The sequence below is a fragment of the Ornithorhynchus anatinus genome, chromosome 4 (assembly GCF_004115215.2).
Source record: "Ornithorhynchus anatinus isolate Pmale09 chromosome 4, mOrnAna1.pri.v4, whole genome shotgun sequence".
NCBI classification, from domain to species: domain Eukaryota; kingdom Metazoa; phylum Chordata; class Mammalia; order Monotremata; family Ornithorhynchidae; genus Ornithorhynchus; species Ornithorhynchus anatinus.
This window is the reverse complement of record NC_041731.1, coordinates 8,968,511-8,986,039: the sequence shown is the minus strand read 5'-3', so window position 1 is coordinate 8,986,039 and position 17,529 is coordinate 8,968,511. Positions and strand designations below refer to the sequence as shown.

General features: G+C 43.7%; 1 protein-coding gene across 2 annotated transcripts in view; it reads right to left on the bottom strand.

The window, feature by feature from the left end:
* Positions 1-2,359: 2,359 nt before the first annotated feature.
* The window catches only part of SUGCT (succinyl-CoA:glutarate-CoA transferase), a 325,094-nt gene continuing 309,924 nt past the window's right edge, over positions 2,360-17,529 (bottom strand). For both annotated transcript variants that reach the window (XM_029062275.2, XM_029062276.2), the window contains one exon: positions 2,360-4,709. In XM_029062275.2, coding sequence (XP_028918108.1) covers positions 4,546-4,709 — 164 coding nt within the window. In that variant the 3' untranslated portion in view covers positions 2,360-4,545. The remainder of the gene's footprint in view (positions 4,710-17,529) is intronic.

The following is a 17,529-nucleotide window of genomic DNA, read 5'->3' as shown; positions in this document are numbered from 1 at the left end:
ACAATCTCAATCCCCATTTTACAGGTGAGGTCACTGAGGCACAGGTAAGTGAAGTGACTGGCCCAAGGTCTGACTCCCAGGCCCATGCTCTATCCACTACACCATGCCGCTTCTTGTACTCTCCCAGGCACCTAGTACAGTGCTCTGCACACAAGAAGAGCTCAATAAATACAATTGATGATGATATTATTAACAGTAACAATATTAACAATATTAATCACTGCAGAACAGCTATAAACCCAATGAAGACAGAGAAAACACTTCAGTCTACAAGCTGGTGGCTCAATGCAGGGAGCAGAGGGATGGACATGAGGAACTCAACTCTTGAACTCGTTCCAGAGACCCGACCTTTGGGGGACCACCTTTCGGACTCTAGGAGGGGTGTCTGCCGAGTCCAGCAAGAGTCAAATCCATTATGAGCCAGAAGCTCTAGAGCTGGTGGGACCCCAACAAGGTGGAAGTAGTCAAGTTTCTGCTCCTCAAAGCCTAAAACCCTGCCTCCTTTCCAAGTCTCCCTGAGTCTCAAGCTTTCCAACCCTGAGTAGATAGTGGAGAACCTGGGAGAGGAACCAGTTCTCAGTGCTCCTATAACCCCAGGAATTCCTATAAGGAACCCCTCAGAGCTACAGGCTACCTCCAAATTCTGTTACTGAAGGAACACCTCTCCCAAGGATGAACAAAGAGACAAACGAAGAGACAGCACATTTGAGAGGGCCAGCGTGGCTTTCGGGAGATTGACGGTCCGGCGACAACAGGACACCGAGGTTCAGAACATACTGGTCATCCTCAAAGCTTTAATAATGTCCTCCTCCTCGTAGGCCACTTGGACCTTCCGCAGAGTCCCCCCCCATCTGGCCTCTCGGCAGTTTCATCGACATCAACCACATCCAACGGCAAGACAAAATCACCCGCACTGAGGTCATGAGAGTCAATCAGCTGACAGGCATTGAGATAACGCTCATCTCCACACAGCTTGGTTAAACGGGACGTTGAAGAAGGGTGAATTAAAGTGGGACGTGTAAAGACAAGCAATGAAAACAGGACCCCCGTTCAGCTGTAGGATGATGTACTTATATTAGACATATGCAAATAGAGAGGATGGAGAATAAACATTTTTAAAGATAATAATGTTGGTATTTGTTAAGCGCTTACTACGTGCAGAGCACTGTTCTAAGCGTTGAGCACTGTTCTAAGCGCTGAGAAGCCCGGTCTCAAAGTAGTTGTGGATTCGGGACGGGGAACACCGCAGCAGATAGGCCGGCCTAAATTAGCAAAAGGACTACTGTCCCTGAGCCAAGAATTCAGGAAAGGAAGGAAGAGGGAGAATTGAAAGGAGTAACAGCAAATGTACCAGTACAGCAAAGGAAGTTCTTTAAGGCAACTGTGTGGAATGGCTTGGCGATAGCTTGATCTTTTCAGTTCTCTATCCTCACCTGGAGAGGATTGAACCTTCAGTCTCACCTCCTTCTAACACGAGGGCATGAATACATGTCTACATTGTACATTAACGCACCAGCATCCCCCATCTGCAGCATCCTACCTGACTTCTGATGGGCAGCAGCCTTCCAGATTTCATGAATGGGTTATGGAGATGTGAATGTTTCAAGGGGACTTTTATTTTCTTCAAGCTAATAACTAATGGTTGACAAGTGAGTTAAAAATGTCAAAGCCCTCCTGAAAACCCATCTGCTCTAGCAGGCTTTCCCCAGCTAATTTCCACTTCCCCTGGTGTTGTCATCCAACAACCACGCTCAGCACTTATGTACATCTGAACGTACATACTCCAGTCATTCATTCATTTCATTTTTCCACACCAATTTTATCTCTATCTTTTCTCTGCTCCCAGTATATTATCAGCGTTATTGTTATGATTATTATCATTATCCTCATGGCATTCATTTACTACGTGCTGAGCTTTGGGGCAGAATCAAAATTATGCAATCAGACATAGACCTCATCCCACAAAGGGCTCAGCATGCATTTTATCCCATTTTTACAGATGAGGAAACTGAGGTCCAGAGATATTAAGTAACTTGCCCCAGGTCACACAGTAGGCCAGTGTCAGATAATAATAGCTGTAGTATTTGTTAAACCAAGCACTGTACGTACAAGATAATCAGGTCCCACATGGAGCTCACATTCTGAGTATTAGGGGTAATAGGTATTTAGTCCCCATTTTGCAGAACTGAGGCACGGAGAAGGGAAGGCAGTTGCCTAAGTTCACACAACGGACAAGTGACGAAGCGGAATTAGAACGCACATCCTCTGACTTCTAGTTCCATGCTCCTTCCCCTGAATGTAAGTGCAAATGAGCTTAAGTTATGCCTGTCTGTATCCCCCAGTGGTGTGTAGGAAATACATCTATCAATCAATAGCATTTATTAAGCACTTATTATGTACAGAATACTGTATTAAGCACTTGGGAGAGTACAATACAACAGAATTGGTAGATACATTCCCTGCCCACAGTGAGTTTACAGTCTAGAGACACATTTACAATTTAGGGTCATACATAACTACATAAGCTATTGCAAATTATTTCAGAGCAAAAGCAGTCTCTTACTGGCAGTGTATTTCCCAAACGCTTTTTCAAGGTTCCGCACACAGTGGAGACTGATTAAACATTACAAACACTAGTGAAATCTGGAGGCAATTCTCATCCACTCTAGCTGCCATTAGGGATTTATCAGTTTTTATTAGGCCTTTAGCATGGTCGCTGTTGAGCTCTAACCCCAGGGAAAAAAATCATTAGTGTAAAAAAAATTTGCCCAAAACAACAAAACAGCTGAACCCAAACCACTGAATCTGAAATGTGAAAATCTGATATAAAAATACCCTCGGCAGCTTTATTACGTGATAACATCTATTTTTTCATAAGGTAACGGAGAGTAGTGAATTGAGGCTTAACTACAGCAAATGTGGTCTGCTCAACTGGGAATAAGGTTAAAGATCACTAGCCCGGGATCCAAACTCAGGAGAAACATTGGAGATGGCTGGACATCAGTCGGAACCAAGTCGGACTCGCTTCTCGCAACAGTTTTATTGTGTAATGGAACTCCTCCTTTAGAGTGTAACCTCCTGGGGGGAAGGGACGTGTTCTATGCCTCTTGTTGTCCTTTCCAATTTATTCATTCATTCAATCATATTTTTTGAGCCCTTACTGTGTGCAAAGCACCATATTAAACACTTGTACATTATAACAATAAATAGACACATTCCCTGTCCTCAACGAGCTCAGAGTCTAGAGTCCCAAGCGCTTTGTAGAATACATTACACCGAACAGGTCCTCCAAAAGCACCATCACTACCTTAAATGACAACGGTGGCACTTATCCAGTGCTTACTATGTGCCAAACATTGTACTAAGGGTACTAAGAATACAAGTCGATAGGACAGAGTCCCAATCCTGCTTGGGCTCGCCGACTAAGAGGGAAAGAGGAATAAGTATCTTATCCCTGCTGTTACAGAAGACAAAACTGAGGCCCTGAGAGGATAAGTGTCTTGCCCAAGGTCACACAGTAGGCAAGTGGCAGAACTGGGATTAGAACGCAAGTCTCCCCGCTCCCAGGCCCGGGCTCTTTCCACTGAGCCACGTTGCTTCTTGTTATTACTCTTCAACAGTGGGAAACCGCTTCCCTCCAAAGGCACACAGATGGCATTTTTGAGCCTTCCAAGACTGTGTTTACTTTCCTCGTAGATAATGTGCTCGAAGTTTACGGCATGACGCTTTTCGAACCAGCTGAGGCTGGGGGCCACCGAACGCACTGGTGGAGAAGAGGGGTATTTTCTTCACACCTCCCCACCCCTCTCTCCCCCAATTCCCGGGCCATTTCTACATACCACTGAGTACCTGAGGTCACCTTGACTACAACAGCTGGATCCATTCGATCAGGTTGAAAATGTTCCCTCTGCACTTGACTCTGAACCCTGCCTCCGTTTGATCCTGCAGAAAAGAAGTGTGACCGAAGGCATCTACTCTCCACGAGCCACTCCTGGATCATCCCTCTAATGTAATGTAAAGCAAATATTTACACAGTGAAGCATGAGAATGGAACTCGGTTTTACACTGGACAACGGTAAAGTTCACGGTTGAAATTGTGGATTAACAAAGGGTTCATGAGCTTAAAATTAAGTTATTCTGTTTAAAATCAATCACAAACACTGTCATTTTGCTTATTGCTTTGATTTCATAACAATGGCTTAAACAAGGGCTTTATGAGCATATGGACAGCACCGCGAACAAGTGTCACAGGGCTCTGCTCTTTTTCATTCAGCGTGCGCCTTCGTGGAGACAAACATTCAAGCAATTAACATAATTAGTACGAGCAGTACATTTACCAGGAAAAGAAAAAAATAAATCATTACACATATGGGAATCTGCTTTTAGACGCTTCCAGTCTTTGAAATGTTGGCGTTTAAAAACGGGAGCCCCGATTCCTTCCCCCTCAAATCGGGGATCGGCATGTGGGTCAAAGGGCACGGAAGACCGCCTCCCGCCACGAACGTGCAGCCGGCCGTCATGAGGAGCAGCGGAAATGACGGCTCCTCACTTAACCTCGTGCTGCTCCACTACCCCGCGGCGGAGGAGGTCGGCCACGGCGCTGTCGTCATAGCCGAGGGTATTCCTCAGGATCTCCTCGGTGTGCTGCCCCAGGAGAGGAGGAGGTCTCGGCTCCGACATCGGGAACTGGCTGTATCGGACAGCTGGCCCTGCAAAACAAGAGAGGCGGGAGGGAGCTTGTCGAGGGAGCTTGTCACCGGCTAATCCCAGGAAAGGGATTTTATTATTTTCCAAATGGTTGGGGGTGGTTGAAAGGGAAGCCAAGGACTTGCATTTATGTCCTCGCTGACGATAACTCCTTGTGACTCCACGGTGTTTCGGGAAACACGGGGCCTTTCAACCGTGTCCCAGGTCGTGAACTTCCGTATTGTAGTGAGGATTCTCTGTGACTCAATGTTTCACCTGGGGTATTCCCTCACGTCACACACTGATTGGCACCTTGACAAGAATTCCCCTTACCAGCTGCAAGCCACCTATCAGGCTCCCTGCCTCCAGCCTCTCCCCTCTCCAATCAGTCAATGGTATTTATTGAGCTCGTCCTGCGTGAAGAGCACTGTACTAAGCGATTGGGACTGTACAGTGTGATACGGTTGGCGGAAAAGATCCCCGCCCTCAAGGAGTTTGTTCCAGTCGATACTGCAAGGTGCTGACTGGATCGTTTTCCTGAAGGGCTGCTTGGTGCCCATCTCAAACAATTCATCAGTCATATCTTGAGCTCTTACAGTGTGCAGACCAGTGAACTAAACACTTGGGAGAGTACAGTACAATGAAGGTGGTAGATATTTTCCCTTCCAACAGTGAGCTTACAGTCTAGAGGACTGTTCCTCTTCAAAATCCTCCACTGGTTCATCATGTCTCCCTGCATCAATCAGTCAATCTATCGACAGAGTTTACTGAGCACTTACTGTGTGCAGAGCACTGAACTACATGCTTGGAGGAGTACAATATGATATTGACCTTAATGCTATCTCTGTCTTCTTGGGCAGATTTCAATTCTATCACCTATAAGCCCTACTCAATCATGAATTACACTGAAAGACAAGGCAGAGTCATGCTGAAGATGAAGCTTGTTCACTCAATCATATTTACCGAGTGCTTAACTGTGTGCAGAACACTGCACTGAGTGCTTGGGAGAGTTCAGTACAACAACAAAGAGACTCATTCCCTGCCCAGAATGAGTTTACGGGCTTGTTGCATTCCAACCTCACTGGGTGGGACTCCTGAGGACAATTAGAGGTTTCCTTCTTCTGGCTGGTCGGCAGTCGCCCTGATTCCCAGATCCACTACTGCCATAGAACCATTTCCCCAGGCCTTTGGAATAATATCCATACGACTATGGAAAGCATTACTGCCTAGTGGATAAAGCATGGGCCTGGGAGTCAGAGGACCCAGGTTCTAATCCCGGCTCCACCCCCTGTCTGCTGTGTGACCTTGGGCAAGTCATTTGACTTCTCTGTGTTTCACTTACCTCACTGCAAAAAGGGGATTTAAGATTGTGAACTCCACATGGAACCTGGACTGTGGCCAACCTGATTAGTTTATATCTACCCCAGTGTTTAGTAAGGTAACTGACAGATAGTAAACGTCTAACAGATACCATTTAAAAACAAATCCAGTTACCAACGTCAGCTCAGTGGTAACTGATCAGCATGTAAGTGGTTAAATGAATTCAAGACTCTTCCTCTACAGTCCGGCCCCATTATTAGAGGAATGGAAAAAAGACAGCTAGTTGGATTACGTCTCTTTTAATTTATTATTTAGGCTCCTCGTTTCCGAAAATCAAGCAAATGAAAAACCAAACATCTGTTTTACAATATATGAAATTCAATACCAAAATATTTTTATTTTGACTTCCCTAGCATAGTTCTAAGATACATTCTGTAGATACTATTTAATCTTCAAGGCTTACTGGTGTAACAAGAAGCCAAACTTCACTTTACTTAAATTATGATGGTTCCACGAACAAGGAATTTCACAATTTTCCTTCAGCATTTGAATTCCTCATCATAGCAATAATAATAACAATTTTTTTTAGCATGGCACCAATCTTCCATAGCTTCCCAAGACTCAAAACAAAGGAATACAGTTAGAACACATTAAACCCGTTATATACGAGATAGGAGCAGATAAAACTATTAAAATTATTAGCATGACACAGTGAGAGAGGTCAATGAGAAGAAATGTGCCTTCAGACATCTTTTCTAAGAGACAAAATGCACGGCACAACTTGGGTCATGTTATAAGATGCCTAGAAAACCAAGGTTCTGAAGGCAATGAGATAGCATTCTGGGACTGTCAGGGTTCATTCCTTTTGTTTAGTTTAGCTGTTTTCACAGATCTTAGCCCATTTCTCTCGGTCTTTATTAAGATTCTCTAAAATTCTTAGCGTCAGGGAGAGAACAGTAAATACACAGTGAGTGCTCAATAAGTACGACTGAATGAATTTCCACAGAATAACCAAAATAGACCCTTATTCAAGATCCAGATACTGGAGCCTATTTGATTAAATTATCTTAAAATGTGCTGATTTAAGGTGAGTAAATGGGTGGTTCACACCATACCAGATTTCAAGAAAGCCCTACTTGGATGTCCCAATTATATGGGTCAATCGATGTATCTGGCCATGTCTACAGTTAAAGGAGAATGCTACATAAATGTAGTGACAGAAAATGTATCTATTGTGTCGGGGGGGGGGAGAGGGAGGGCGAAATAGCCATGCTCACTAAATTGGTCTCAATTCTTAAAGCAGAATAATCCGGAGTGGAGAAAAGGAGGAATGGTGTCTTTTGCCTTGAATGATATCATTTGCCTTCATAGTTCTCCATCTCAATTTGCTCATGTACTCACAGGCTAGAGATATGGTTTCAATCAGCTTAAGCCTTGAGAAAAGGCGGCAGCAAAATCTGAACTGAGGCCTACTACAATATATGAGATTCTGAAGACTGGAGCTAAGTTTCAGGCTCTCCAAATTTAAACTCACAGCCAGGCAATGGCAGGCTTAGCTGGTTTCTGCTTTGACTTGTTTGGATTCTTTGGATCCTAAAGCCTCAGAGTCAAACTCACATGAATCCAACCTCCCAAGACCCACCAAGTGATGCTTCACCAATGAAAACTGGCACACAAGCTTCCTAACTCTGTTAAATTCTGGATCCAAAATGCCTATAGGTTAAAGAACTGCCGCTGCTTCCATCGGACCGGTCTTTTCAAACAAGTCAACCTTCATGTTTCTCACTCCCTGAGATGGTTTCTTGGCTGCTCTATTTCCAACAGCTAGAGGAAACCCTAACCGTGACCCTGGAGTCAGAGGGAATTGAGGCTACAGCGTTTCTCGGGGTGGGGGGAGAAAGAATCCAGCTTTCAAAGGCAAAGGGCTCCTCTGCTTTCTGACGTTGCCTAGACAAACAAGACAGCATGGGAGCACTTTTGCCATTAAAACACTTGGCTAGCCTACCTGGATTTCAGTCCTGTGGAGCTACATTACACTGTGACTTTTAATGATCAGGAGGTCTTTTATTTTATGATTAGAGTAACACTCAGATCTTTCTGTGGCTCAAATAAGAGAAAACTGAGAAAAAAGAAAGGGGGAGTTTTAATTTGAATCTCCCAGGCATTTAATAATGCTCCTTTTTTCTTGGAAAGCCATAAGGACTTTCAGATATTTAATGACATTCAGCTCTTTGCTTTCTGGAAAGACATTAAGACTTCTTTTTTTCATATAGCCCAATAGTTTTGAGAATTGCACTTAGGTTTTACATTTAATTCTTTCCCATGTTTCTTTTTTGCTGGTTTTCTGAACTTTACATTTTAGTGGTCTTCGGTTGTTGTGATAGGTAAGCAGTATCACATTTATATATTTGGCCTTTTCCAGTTTTATTTATGTCAGGGCTAATAAAAAGCTCCATTCTAGGCATGTCAAACTCATTCATATGGATGGCTCAGTTACACGCTTCCATATTTGTTCAGGCCTACATGGTTAAAAAGCTTTAAATCACTAACATAGTGTTTATAAAATTATCATCAACTTAGGAAAATGTTATTAAAAAAATAAAAGGAAATTAAACGGGTCCATAGAACTAGCTATGTTAATGAACAGGGCTTCCATAGAGGAAGGATAGGGCAGTAACCCAAAATTAAAGGAGTGAAAATAACAGGAAAATGAGAGAGAGAGTGAGAGAACTTACAGAGATAAGAAGCAGCATGGCCTAATGGATAGAGTACGGGCCTGGGAGTCAGAGGACCTGGGTTCTAATACCAGCTCTACCACTTGCCTGCTGGGTGACCTTGGGCAAGTCATTTAATTGTTCTGCGCCTCAGTTACCTCATCTGTAAAATGGAGATTAAATCTTCCTCCCTCCAATTTAGACTGTGAGCCTCATGCGTGGCAAGGAATATATCCAACCTGATAAACTTATATCTACCCCAGTGCTTAGAATGTGCTTGGTACATAGTAAGCACTTAAAAAATGCTATTTTTAAAAAAACATATAAAAGGGTCCTCTCATCCCCAAATCTCAGAGTATTCACCAAATACTAGGCCTCCAGACAACTAGTGAGATGTGATAGATTTGAACTAGGCAGCCCCGTGGCGGGGCACTGATGTAAAGTCATCAGATAACAGACAAATAATAGCAATACAGATCTAGGATTCAGACCAACCATCTTCCAAGCTAATTCCCACTTGGTTAGACGCCCTCTGAGAAGTAGCATGGCTTAGTCCCAGCTCCGCCACTTGTCTGCTGTTGACCTTGGACAAGTCACTTAATTTCTCTGGGCCTCAGTTACCTCATTTGTAAAATGGGGATTAATACTGCGAGCCTCACCTGGGACAAGAAACGTGACCAACCTGATTAGCCTGAATCTACCGCAGTGTTTAGTACAATGCCTGGCACGTAGTGTAGGTGCTTAACAAATACCTTAAAAAAAGTCTTTTGTGAGAGATTTTCACTGCTGCTATAGCTACAGTGATTTACAAACACATTTATTCTGCAGAGGATTTCTATTTTACCTAGAAAATAGAAATGATTCCCTCAGTGACATGTTGGAGAAAAAATAAACACTTTATTTATTAAGACAAATACTCTAAAATCGGGCTTATGTTAGGTTTTCACCTGAAGTGGAGGATTGAGAAAGTTAACTAATCCGACAACCGAAGCAAAAAAAAAAAACCCCAAAGCACAAAAATATAATTTTTCATCTGTAACGTAGTTCCTACAAAATAGAGGGGACTGTGGGTGTTTTTGCTTGAATCCTCTGGATAATTGCTTCAATTGCCCTCCAGTTACTGAATAGCTGAAGCTCAGATCAGGCTGTGACTCTGGCCCAAGATTTACATTCAGACCGACAGGCAGCAGCCAAATGTCCAGCTGGGCCTGGTTCCAGTGGCGAAGTCTGTGAGTTCAAGCTTACACAGACACAATCGAAGGAGAGTCTCAAGGATCTCCTAAAGGCCAGAAAGCACGAAGTACAGAATTCTCCTAGATCGTCCAAGGATTTGATAAAATATCTTGCGAGACAGCCTGCCTGTCTGTAGTTCACTGATTACTGCATCAGTAAAACAGAAATAGCAGTATTTGTGTTCTCTCATTCTCTGACAAGAATGAAACAAAGATTAATAAAACAATTTTTATGAGGAACTCGAGGTCCACAGAAGGTCCTTTTGGATGTACGAAGGCAGAATGCAGTAGGTGGAAGGAAGCCATTCCTGACCTTGAAGAGAGTGGCCTCAGTGGACTGAAGAGGGAAGAAACCTAACTGCAGAGGGTCAAGAAAGGAGCTCAAAGAGAGGAAGAGGAGACAATGGCTGTATATAACCTCTTTGAGGAGTTTGAACAGGAAGAGAAGAGAGATGGGGCAAAAACTGGAGGGTGAAGCATCATCCAGATAGAATTGGCTTTTGTTTGTTGTTGTTTCTAAGGATAGGCGAGCTATGGGCAAGTGTGAAGGCAGTATTTTAAGACAGCATTCAGGAAGGAAAGAAGAGTGGGTGCAAACATTTTTAGAAGGTGAGTAGGGATGGGGTTTCAAGGCCCAGGTAGAGGAGGTGGGTTTCGAAAGCAAGCAGATCCCCTCTTGAGAGATGGCCAAACAGAATATGAGAGTGGATACGGGGAGGTGTGGAGATTCATTCATTCATTCATTCAATAGTATTTATTGAGCGCTTACTATGTGCAGAGCACTGTACTTGGAATGTACAAATCGGTAACAGATAGAAACAGTCCCTGCCCTTTGACGGGCTTACAGTCTAATGGGGGGAGACGGACAGACAAAGACAATAGCAAATAAATAGAATCAAGGTGATATACATCTCATTAACTTAATAAATAGGGTAAAGATGAGGGAGATAGAGAGGTGAAGAAGAGACTTTGGTGAGCACACACTGAATGGTTTCAGTTTGGTCAACTGAGTAGTTGGGAAGATCATCAGGGATGAGAAGAAGAGGAAGTGGTGGGTCACAGAGAGTTTGGGGAGGAAATTGAGGGTCTGGGGGGGGATAATGGGCATGGAAGTCGATGAAGGAGGAGAAATAACATTGCTGGGAGAAGAGACGGCCAAGTCACAGTAGGCAGACCAGCCTGGCTGTCAGGATTAAGATTGCTACTCTTGAGAAGAAGCTTCAAGATGATACTAATACTACTATTAATAATAATAGCCGTATTGGTATTATTAATAGTAGTATTAGTATTGCTTCTAATTCGTTATTAGTATATTACTAATATTACTAGTAATAATGGAGTTTGTTAAGCACTTACTCTGTGCCAGGCACTGTACTAAGCACTGAGGTAGATACAAGATAATCAGGTTGGACACAGTCCCTGTCCCACATAGGGCTCACAGTCTCAATCCCCATATTACCGATGAGGGAACTGAGGCACAGAGAAGTAAAGTGACTTGCCCCTGGTCACACAGCAGACAAGTGATAGAGCTGGGATCAAAAGCCAGTTCCTCTGAGCCCCAGGTCCATGTTCATTACACTAGACAACAATGCTCCTCAGGAAGATTGGAAAACCAAATGCCTGATTAATAACCTGAAATGGGCAATCAAAGTAGCAAACACTGAAGTGCAGTGAGGCCCCATCTCTATGCACACATTACAGAATGGATCGTCAGTCATCTCTGCATTCATGGAGGGATCTTCAGTATGAGCCGTCATCAACTAGCTGGCCTTTACGCTTGATATAAACTATAAATTTTTTTCTCTTGAAGAATGGCACTATGCTGGGAGGAAGTGTCAGGAAAGAGAACTAAAGATCTGGTAGAAGAGATTGAATTAGGCCCAAAGAGAAACCGAAGAAAAAAGAACACCCTTTCCCACGCCCAAACAAGCTGGCCTAAATGTTAATGGAGTCTGCCACTAAGGAATATCAGGGTAAGCCTCAGTCCTGGGACTTCAGGACTTAAGAGCCTGCACGAAGAAATTGGTTATAGTCCTAGTTACTTGTGCAGTGCCAAGTGTGGTCTCTCATCCCCCCTCTTACATTTCCCCCCAGGCCACGGAGAACATTGAGAAGTAAACACAAAGGACCCATTTATGGCTAAAGTGACCACAGCCCAATGCTCGTGCTGTGCCATGATGCCCAAGTCTTCGCCATCCACATTTTTGCCCGCTATCTTGCAGGATTCCTGTTGAATGCCCTTAGTGGTTTTTCGTTCAGAAAATTCCACCATCAGTGGCAGAGCCTCAGCAGGTAGAACAGGACTAGAACTCAGGTATCCTGAGTCTCAGAGCAGTGGACCGTTAGGCTACCCGCTTTAAGTTCTCCAGGGAACTATAGATGCAGAAGTATAGGTACAGTCCCTTTCCTCAACATGGTGATTAAATCTAGTTTGTTCCTGAGCCGGTAGAATTGGCTTTCTGAAGTACAGCTGGCTACTTTGGACTCTCTTGCCTTACTTAGGCTTCCCTTCCAAGGGTTCTTCCTCCTAGTGCCCAAGCTTGTTCATATTTGCTTTCTTAAAGTTCATTTTCTTTATCTTTCTGACTTCTTTCCTCCCTTACTTTCAAGTTTTAAAATCAATCATCTTGCGCGCGCTCCCACCGAGAAGTCCAGCCACCCGTAAATCCCTCGATTCTTCCCCGTTAGTAAGGATCAAATCAAAAAGGTCATGTTTGCGAGATGATTCCCCCACTTTCTACACTTGCAAATTGTCCCCAGTGCAATCCAGCCAAACCTGTGTGATGATCTATGGGCCATTGAGTTGCTTTTACAGTAGATAACTGGGTAATTAAAGTCTCCCATCACTATCAAGCTGACAAGGTTATTCACTTCAACAAGCAAAATGAAATAGAACATAAACTGTTCTCTCTCGAGTTACTTCTGTTCTTCTGCTATCTCACATTTCAATCATCTGTTTTATTTTAATTTCAAATATTTAGCAGGATAGGCAGCATTTAGATTGGAGCTCCAGGGAACTGGGCAAAAGTCTCGAATACAATCCAGATTTCCCCTCACGTCAGTTTAGAAGGGGTGCTCGATCAATACCTCCCCCAAAGCCACAGGACAGAGGACAGGGTGGGTGTTTGGGAACTTGATGCCGAACTCCGAAAGGCCGTGTAAATCACGGGGACTGAAAATATCTAAGCCATAAAGCACGTCAAAATGCTGCAGGGCAAGTTGGGGAGACCCGGGTTGGGCTTGAGTCTCTGTTGTTTTTGCTGTCGTCGTTCGGCTAGGGCTGCCGTTCCATCTGCGTTCCTCTGTGGCTTTCAGAGGCTTTGGCAGTCTGGCTGAGAGAGGGCAGAGACTTCAGCGGTAAAGACTAAATCGGGGAGGGAGCAGGAGGCAGTGATGGTCTCCCCTGACCTCCACAACCAGGGAAGACAGGGAGACAAGCCGGACACACCCATCCACGGGACTGAGCCACAACTTTCGGAAATCATCCAAAGCTCCTTTGCCCGCCCACTTACTGGCATTAAGAGAGGCCTTTTACATTTCAGAAGAAAGCTAAAAAGCCTGGAGCTCCAAATTAAAATCAGATTGAAACCAGCAACATGGAGCAGCGGTGCCTCCGCCTCGAAATGCGCAACGATCAGTTTCCTTAACCAATTCCCCATCCTTTCGCCCGTGCTTTTTTTCCACCTTCTGGCCATTTCCCTTAATCCCCTTAACTTCAAGACAAAGTGCTGTTCCCTTACTCTAATCGCAAAGCAGCAGGTGCTTGGTTCTAATGGAATTTTTCCATTGCCGACTGTCTGGGCAAATCAGCACCACCTTCCGCCCACACACCCCATCACCTTTGATCCTTTGCCATGTGCACTTGTGGGTTTTCATTTTACTGGGCTTGCTGGGCCTTCTCCAGAATCTGTGGTTTTCCTTTCAATCTTCTCTCCCCCCCGCCCCCCTTCCTCTCACTGTGGTCTCTGAGCCCTGGGATTATTGAGTTTGTTTGTACGTTTGGGGGCCAGCTTATTAAAAACGTAAACTAGATTAATGCAATTTTTCATCATTCCTGACAGAAGAATGGGAACTGAAAAGTGCCCAGAAAAATATTAAACTCCAAACTCCAGTGCATTTGGGGAAGCCAAACTTGGGGGTGAGGGGAGCCTATTCTCACTAGGCTCAAGAGTGCTTACCGCTTTTCCCAAGTTTCCAGTTGTTTACCCCAGAGCAGAACCGAGCGCTATTTCTCCCGAGCTGCCAAACAATTTGCCTTGGGCCAGAGGAGAAGTTCTTTGCTTTTTCTGGGCTTATCCGCTTTCCAAGAGAAACTTACTTATTCTGTTGCTTCTCCATGCGTACTTCTACTGGCACACTCCTCTCAGTACCAAAGGAACAAGGACACCCAGCTCTGAGAACCTCCTGACATTGATATGAACTTGGAGGCCGCTACCATTTCAAAACCTCTACAGCATCAGCTCCGAGCAGAGGAACAAACACTTTACCCGGTAAATATTAGCTCAGCAGCATGTCTAATCAAGAGCTGCACAGTTCCTGAAAGACATCCAACGAGCCAGTGACAACCACTTTATTCAGCCAGGAGGCCCCAGGTCTAGCTTCTTCACCCAGCGGATGCAGAAATGTTTAATGCTAACTCAAATACCTTTCGTAGATTAGTCTGATTCTCAGACTGATGTCTCCACCAGCTGTTCCTTGCCTGATCTGATGTGCAGATTTCTTCCTAATGCAGTGAATATTCCCTAGTTACCTACCATAATGCTGGCTATTACAGGTGTAGGGCATGTTTATAAAGCTTGTTCAGTCACTCACGGGGAAAAAAAATCATAAAATACAATACTTTGGGTAGTTTCCCTGGATTCGAACGTTTTTCCCGGAACTTGAAGATTCCGTATCAATTGAAGGATGCCAGGAGTTACTTCACTCCGTGTATATGTACCTGGTATAGATTATATTCATTTTCCAATTAATTTCAAGGCCATCTGTTATTTTTGCTCAGCTTTATCCTTGATAGTAGTCAACACCCCCCCCCCACCCCCCGCTCTAAATCTTGAAGAGAGACGGCATGCTGAGCTACGTAAGTATTTAAATATACAGCACTCAGAATATTTATCTGCTGTGGTTTTACATTTCCATCTTCGTTCGCCTCCTTAATAATACTCTCTGCGGGCACTTAAAGTTACATTCTTTTAGAAAGGGGAAAAATAGACGTAATGCTGAGACTCACTGAGCTTTATTTTCCACGGCTGTTTTTCTGTTGAAGTTCAGGTATCCAGTCAGTAGGATCCAGTCCCAAAGTCTCAGAAATTCCCAGGAACTGCTAAGCTGGAACAGGTTGATGGACTGTCTGCTCTAGCATCCTACGTCTGACCAGTGTCAGACCGGTGTCCGATGACCAATGTCCAATGCTGGCTACCTCTAGAGACCATCTGTGCTTCAGAGAGGGATCATGGCTTCTGACCCTATTGTACTCTCCCTAGCTCTTTGTCCAGTGCTCTGCACAGTGAAGGTGTTGCACCAGTACTATCGATTAATTACCCACCTGATCACTATATGTCACAGGACAGCCCTCTCCCCGTTCACCAGTAATAATAATAATTATGGCATTGGTAAAGCGCTTGCTATATGCCAAGAACTGTTCTAAACACTGGGGTAGATACAAGTTCATCAGGTTGGACAAAGTTCCTGTCCCATATGGGGCTCACACTCTTAATCCCCATTTTACAGATGAGGTAACTGAGGCCCAGAGAAGTGAAATAATGTTGGTATTTGTGAAGCGCTTACTATGTGCAGAGCACTGTTCTAAGTGCTGGGGTAGATACAGGGTCATCAGGTTGTCCCACGTGAGGCTCACAGTTAATCCCCATTTTACAGATGAGGTAACTGAGGCACAGAGAAGTGAACTGACTTGCCCACAGTCACACAGCTGACAAGTGGCAGGGCCAGGATTCGAACCCATGACCTCTGACTCCCAAGCCCAAGAACCCAGGTCTTTCTGACTCCCAGGCCCATGCCCTATCCACCAAGCCAAGCTGCTTCTCACACTGTTTCTTCTTGTTCCTCTTGTAAAATATATTCATTTTCATCATCATTATTAAATTTCAAAACCATCGCTACACCCCACTAAGCCATGCTGCTTCTCACGCTGTTTCTACTTGTTCCTGGTGTTTATTCATTTTCAAATTGCAAAGCTATCCCTTCACCCAGCTTTATTCATATGGAGAGGTTGTTCGTCGGGTTTGGGAACGTTCAGCTGGGTTATGAACTGGCCAGATAACAAATTGACACTGTGACACAGAGCCAACTGGACAAACACATATTCAAACACTCTCTTCCTCCACCCCTATAAATGCAGCTATAGCCCACTTAGTGTTCTTAATTAAGTCTTTGAAAATAGACCATTCAGTACAAAAGTGCTAAACAAAGTCTCATATAAGAAATTTATGTAAACTGCATGCAGGCATGCATTCTTCATATCCCCAAAATAAATAACAGCTATAAAACACAATATGTTTACATGATCAAATAGCAATTCAAAGAATATGTAAAAGTATAACGTTTTGATTTAGATACTTTTTATGTGTATATATGTATGTATATTTTTTTCAAAATGGTATCTGTTGAGGGCTTGCTATGTGCCAGGCACTGTACTAAGTGTTGGGATAGACACAAGATAATCAGGTTGGACACAGTCCACGTCCCAAATAGGGCTCACAGTCTTAATCCCCATTTTCCGGTTATTTTTATCATCCTACTCGGCAAAAAGGCATCTGGTGCTAAACAGATCTGCCATCTTCTAATGCTAAATTGAAATGAACTTTAAACACTCTAATGAAGTCTGTCAAAATACTTCAAAATTTGGGGAGGATAGAAAGGGAAGTATTTAAGCCAAAGTGATCTTTGCAGTGAAAGAGCACTAAAAGAAGAATGCTATAACAGGGACCGTTTTATATACATATATATATATATATAAAGGAACGATATATATATAGTTCCTTGGTTTTCAAAGTTGACTAATGAATTAATCAATCGCATTTACTGAGTAATTACTGTGTCCAGAGCACTGTCCTAGACGCTTGGGAGTGTACAGTATAACAGATTTGATAGACACATTTCCTGCCTACAACGATCTTACAGTCTAGATGGGAAGATATTTATATAAATAAATAAATTACAGCTTTCATTCATTCATTCATTCAATAGTATTTATTGAGCGCTTACTATGTGCAGAGCACTGTACTAAGCGCTTGGGATGAACAAGTCGGCAACAGATAGAGACAGTCCCTGCCGTTTGACGGGCTTACAGTCTAATCGGGGGAGACGGACAGACAAGAACAATGGCACTAAACAGCGTCAAGGGGAAGAACATCTCGTAAAAACAATGGCAACTAAATAGAATCAAGGCGATGTACAATTCATTAACAAAATAAATAGGGTAACGAAAATATATACAGTTGAGCGGACGGGTACAGTGCTGTGGGGATGGGAAGGGAGAGGTGGAGGAGCAGAGGGAAAAGGGGAAAATGAGGCTTTAGCTGCGGAGAGGTAAAGGGGGGATGGCAGAGGGAGTAGAGGGG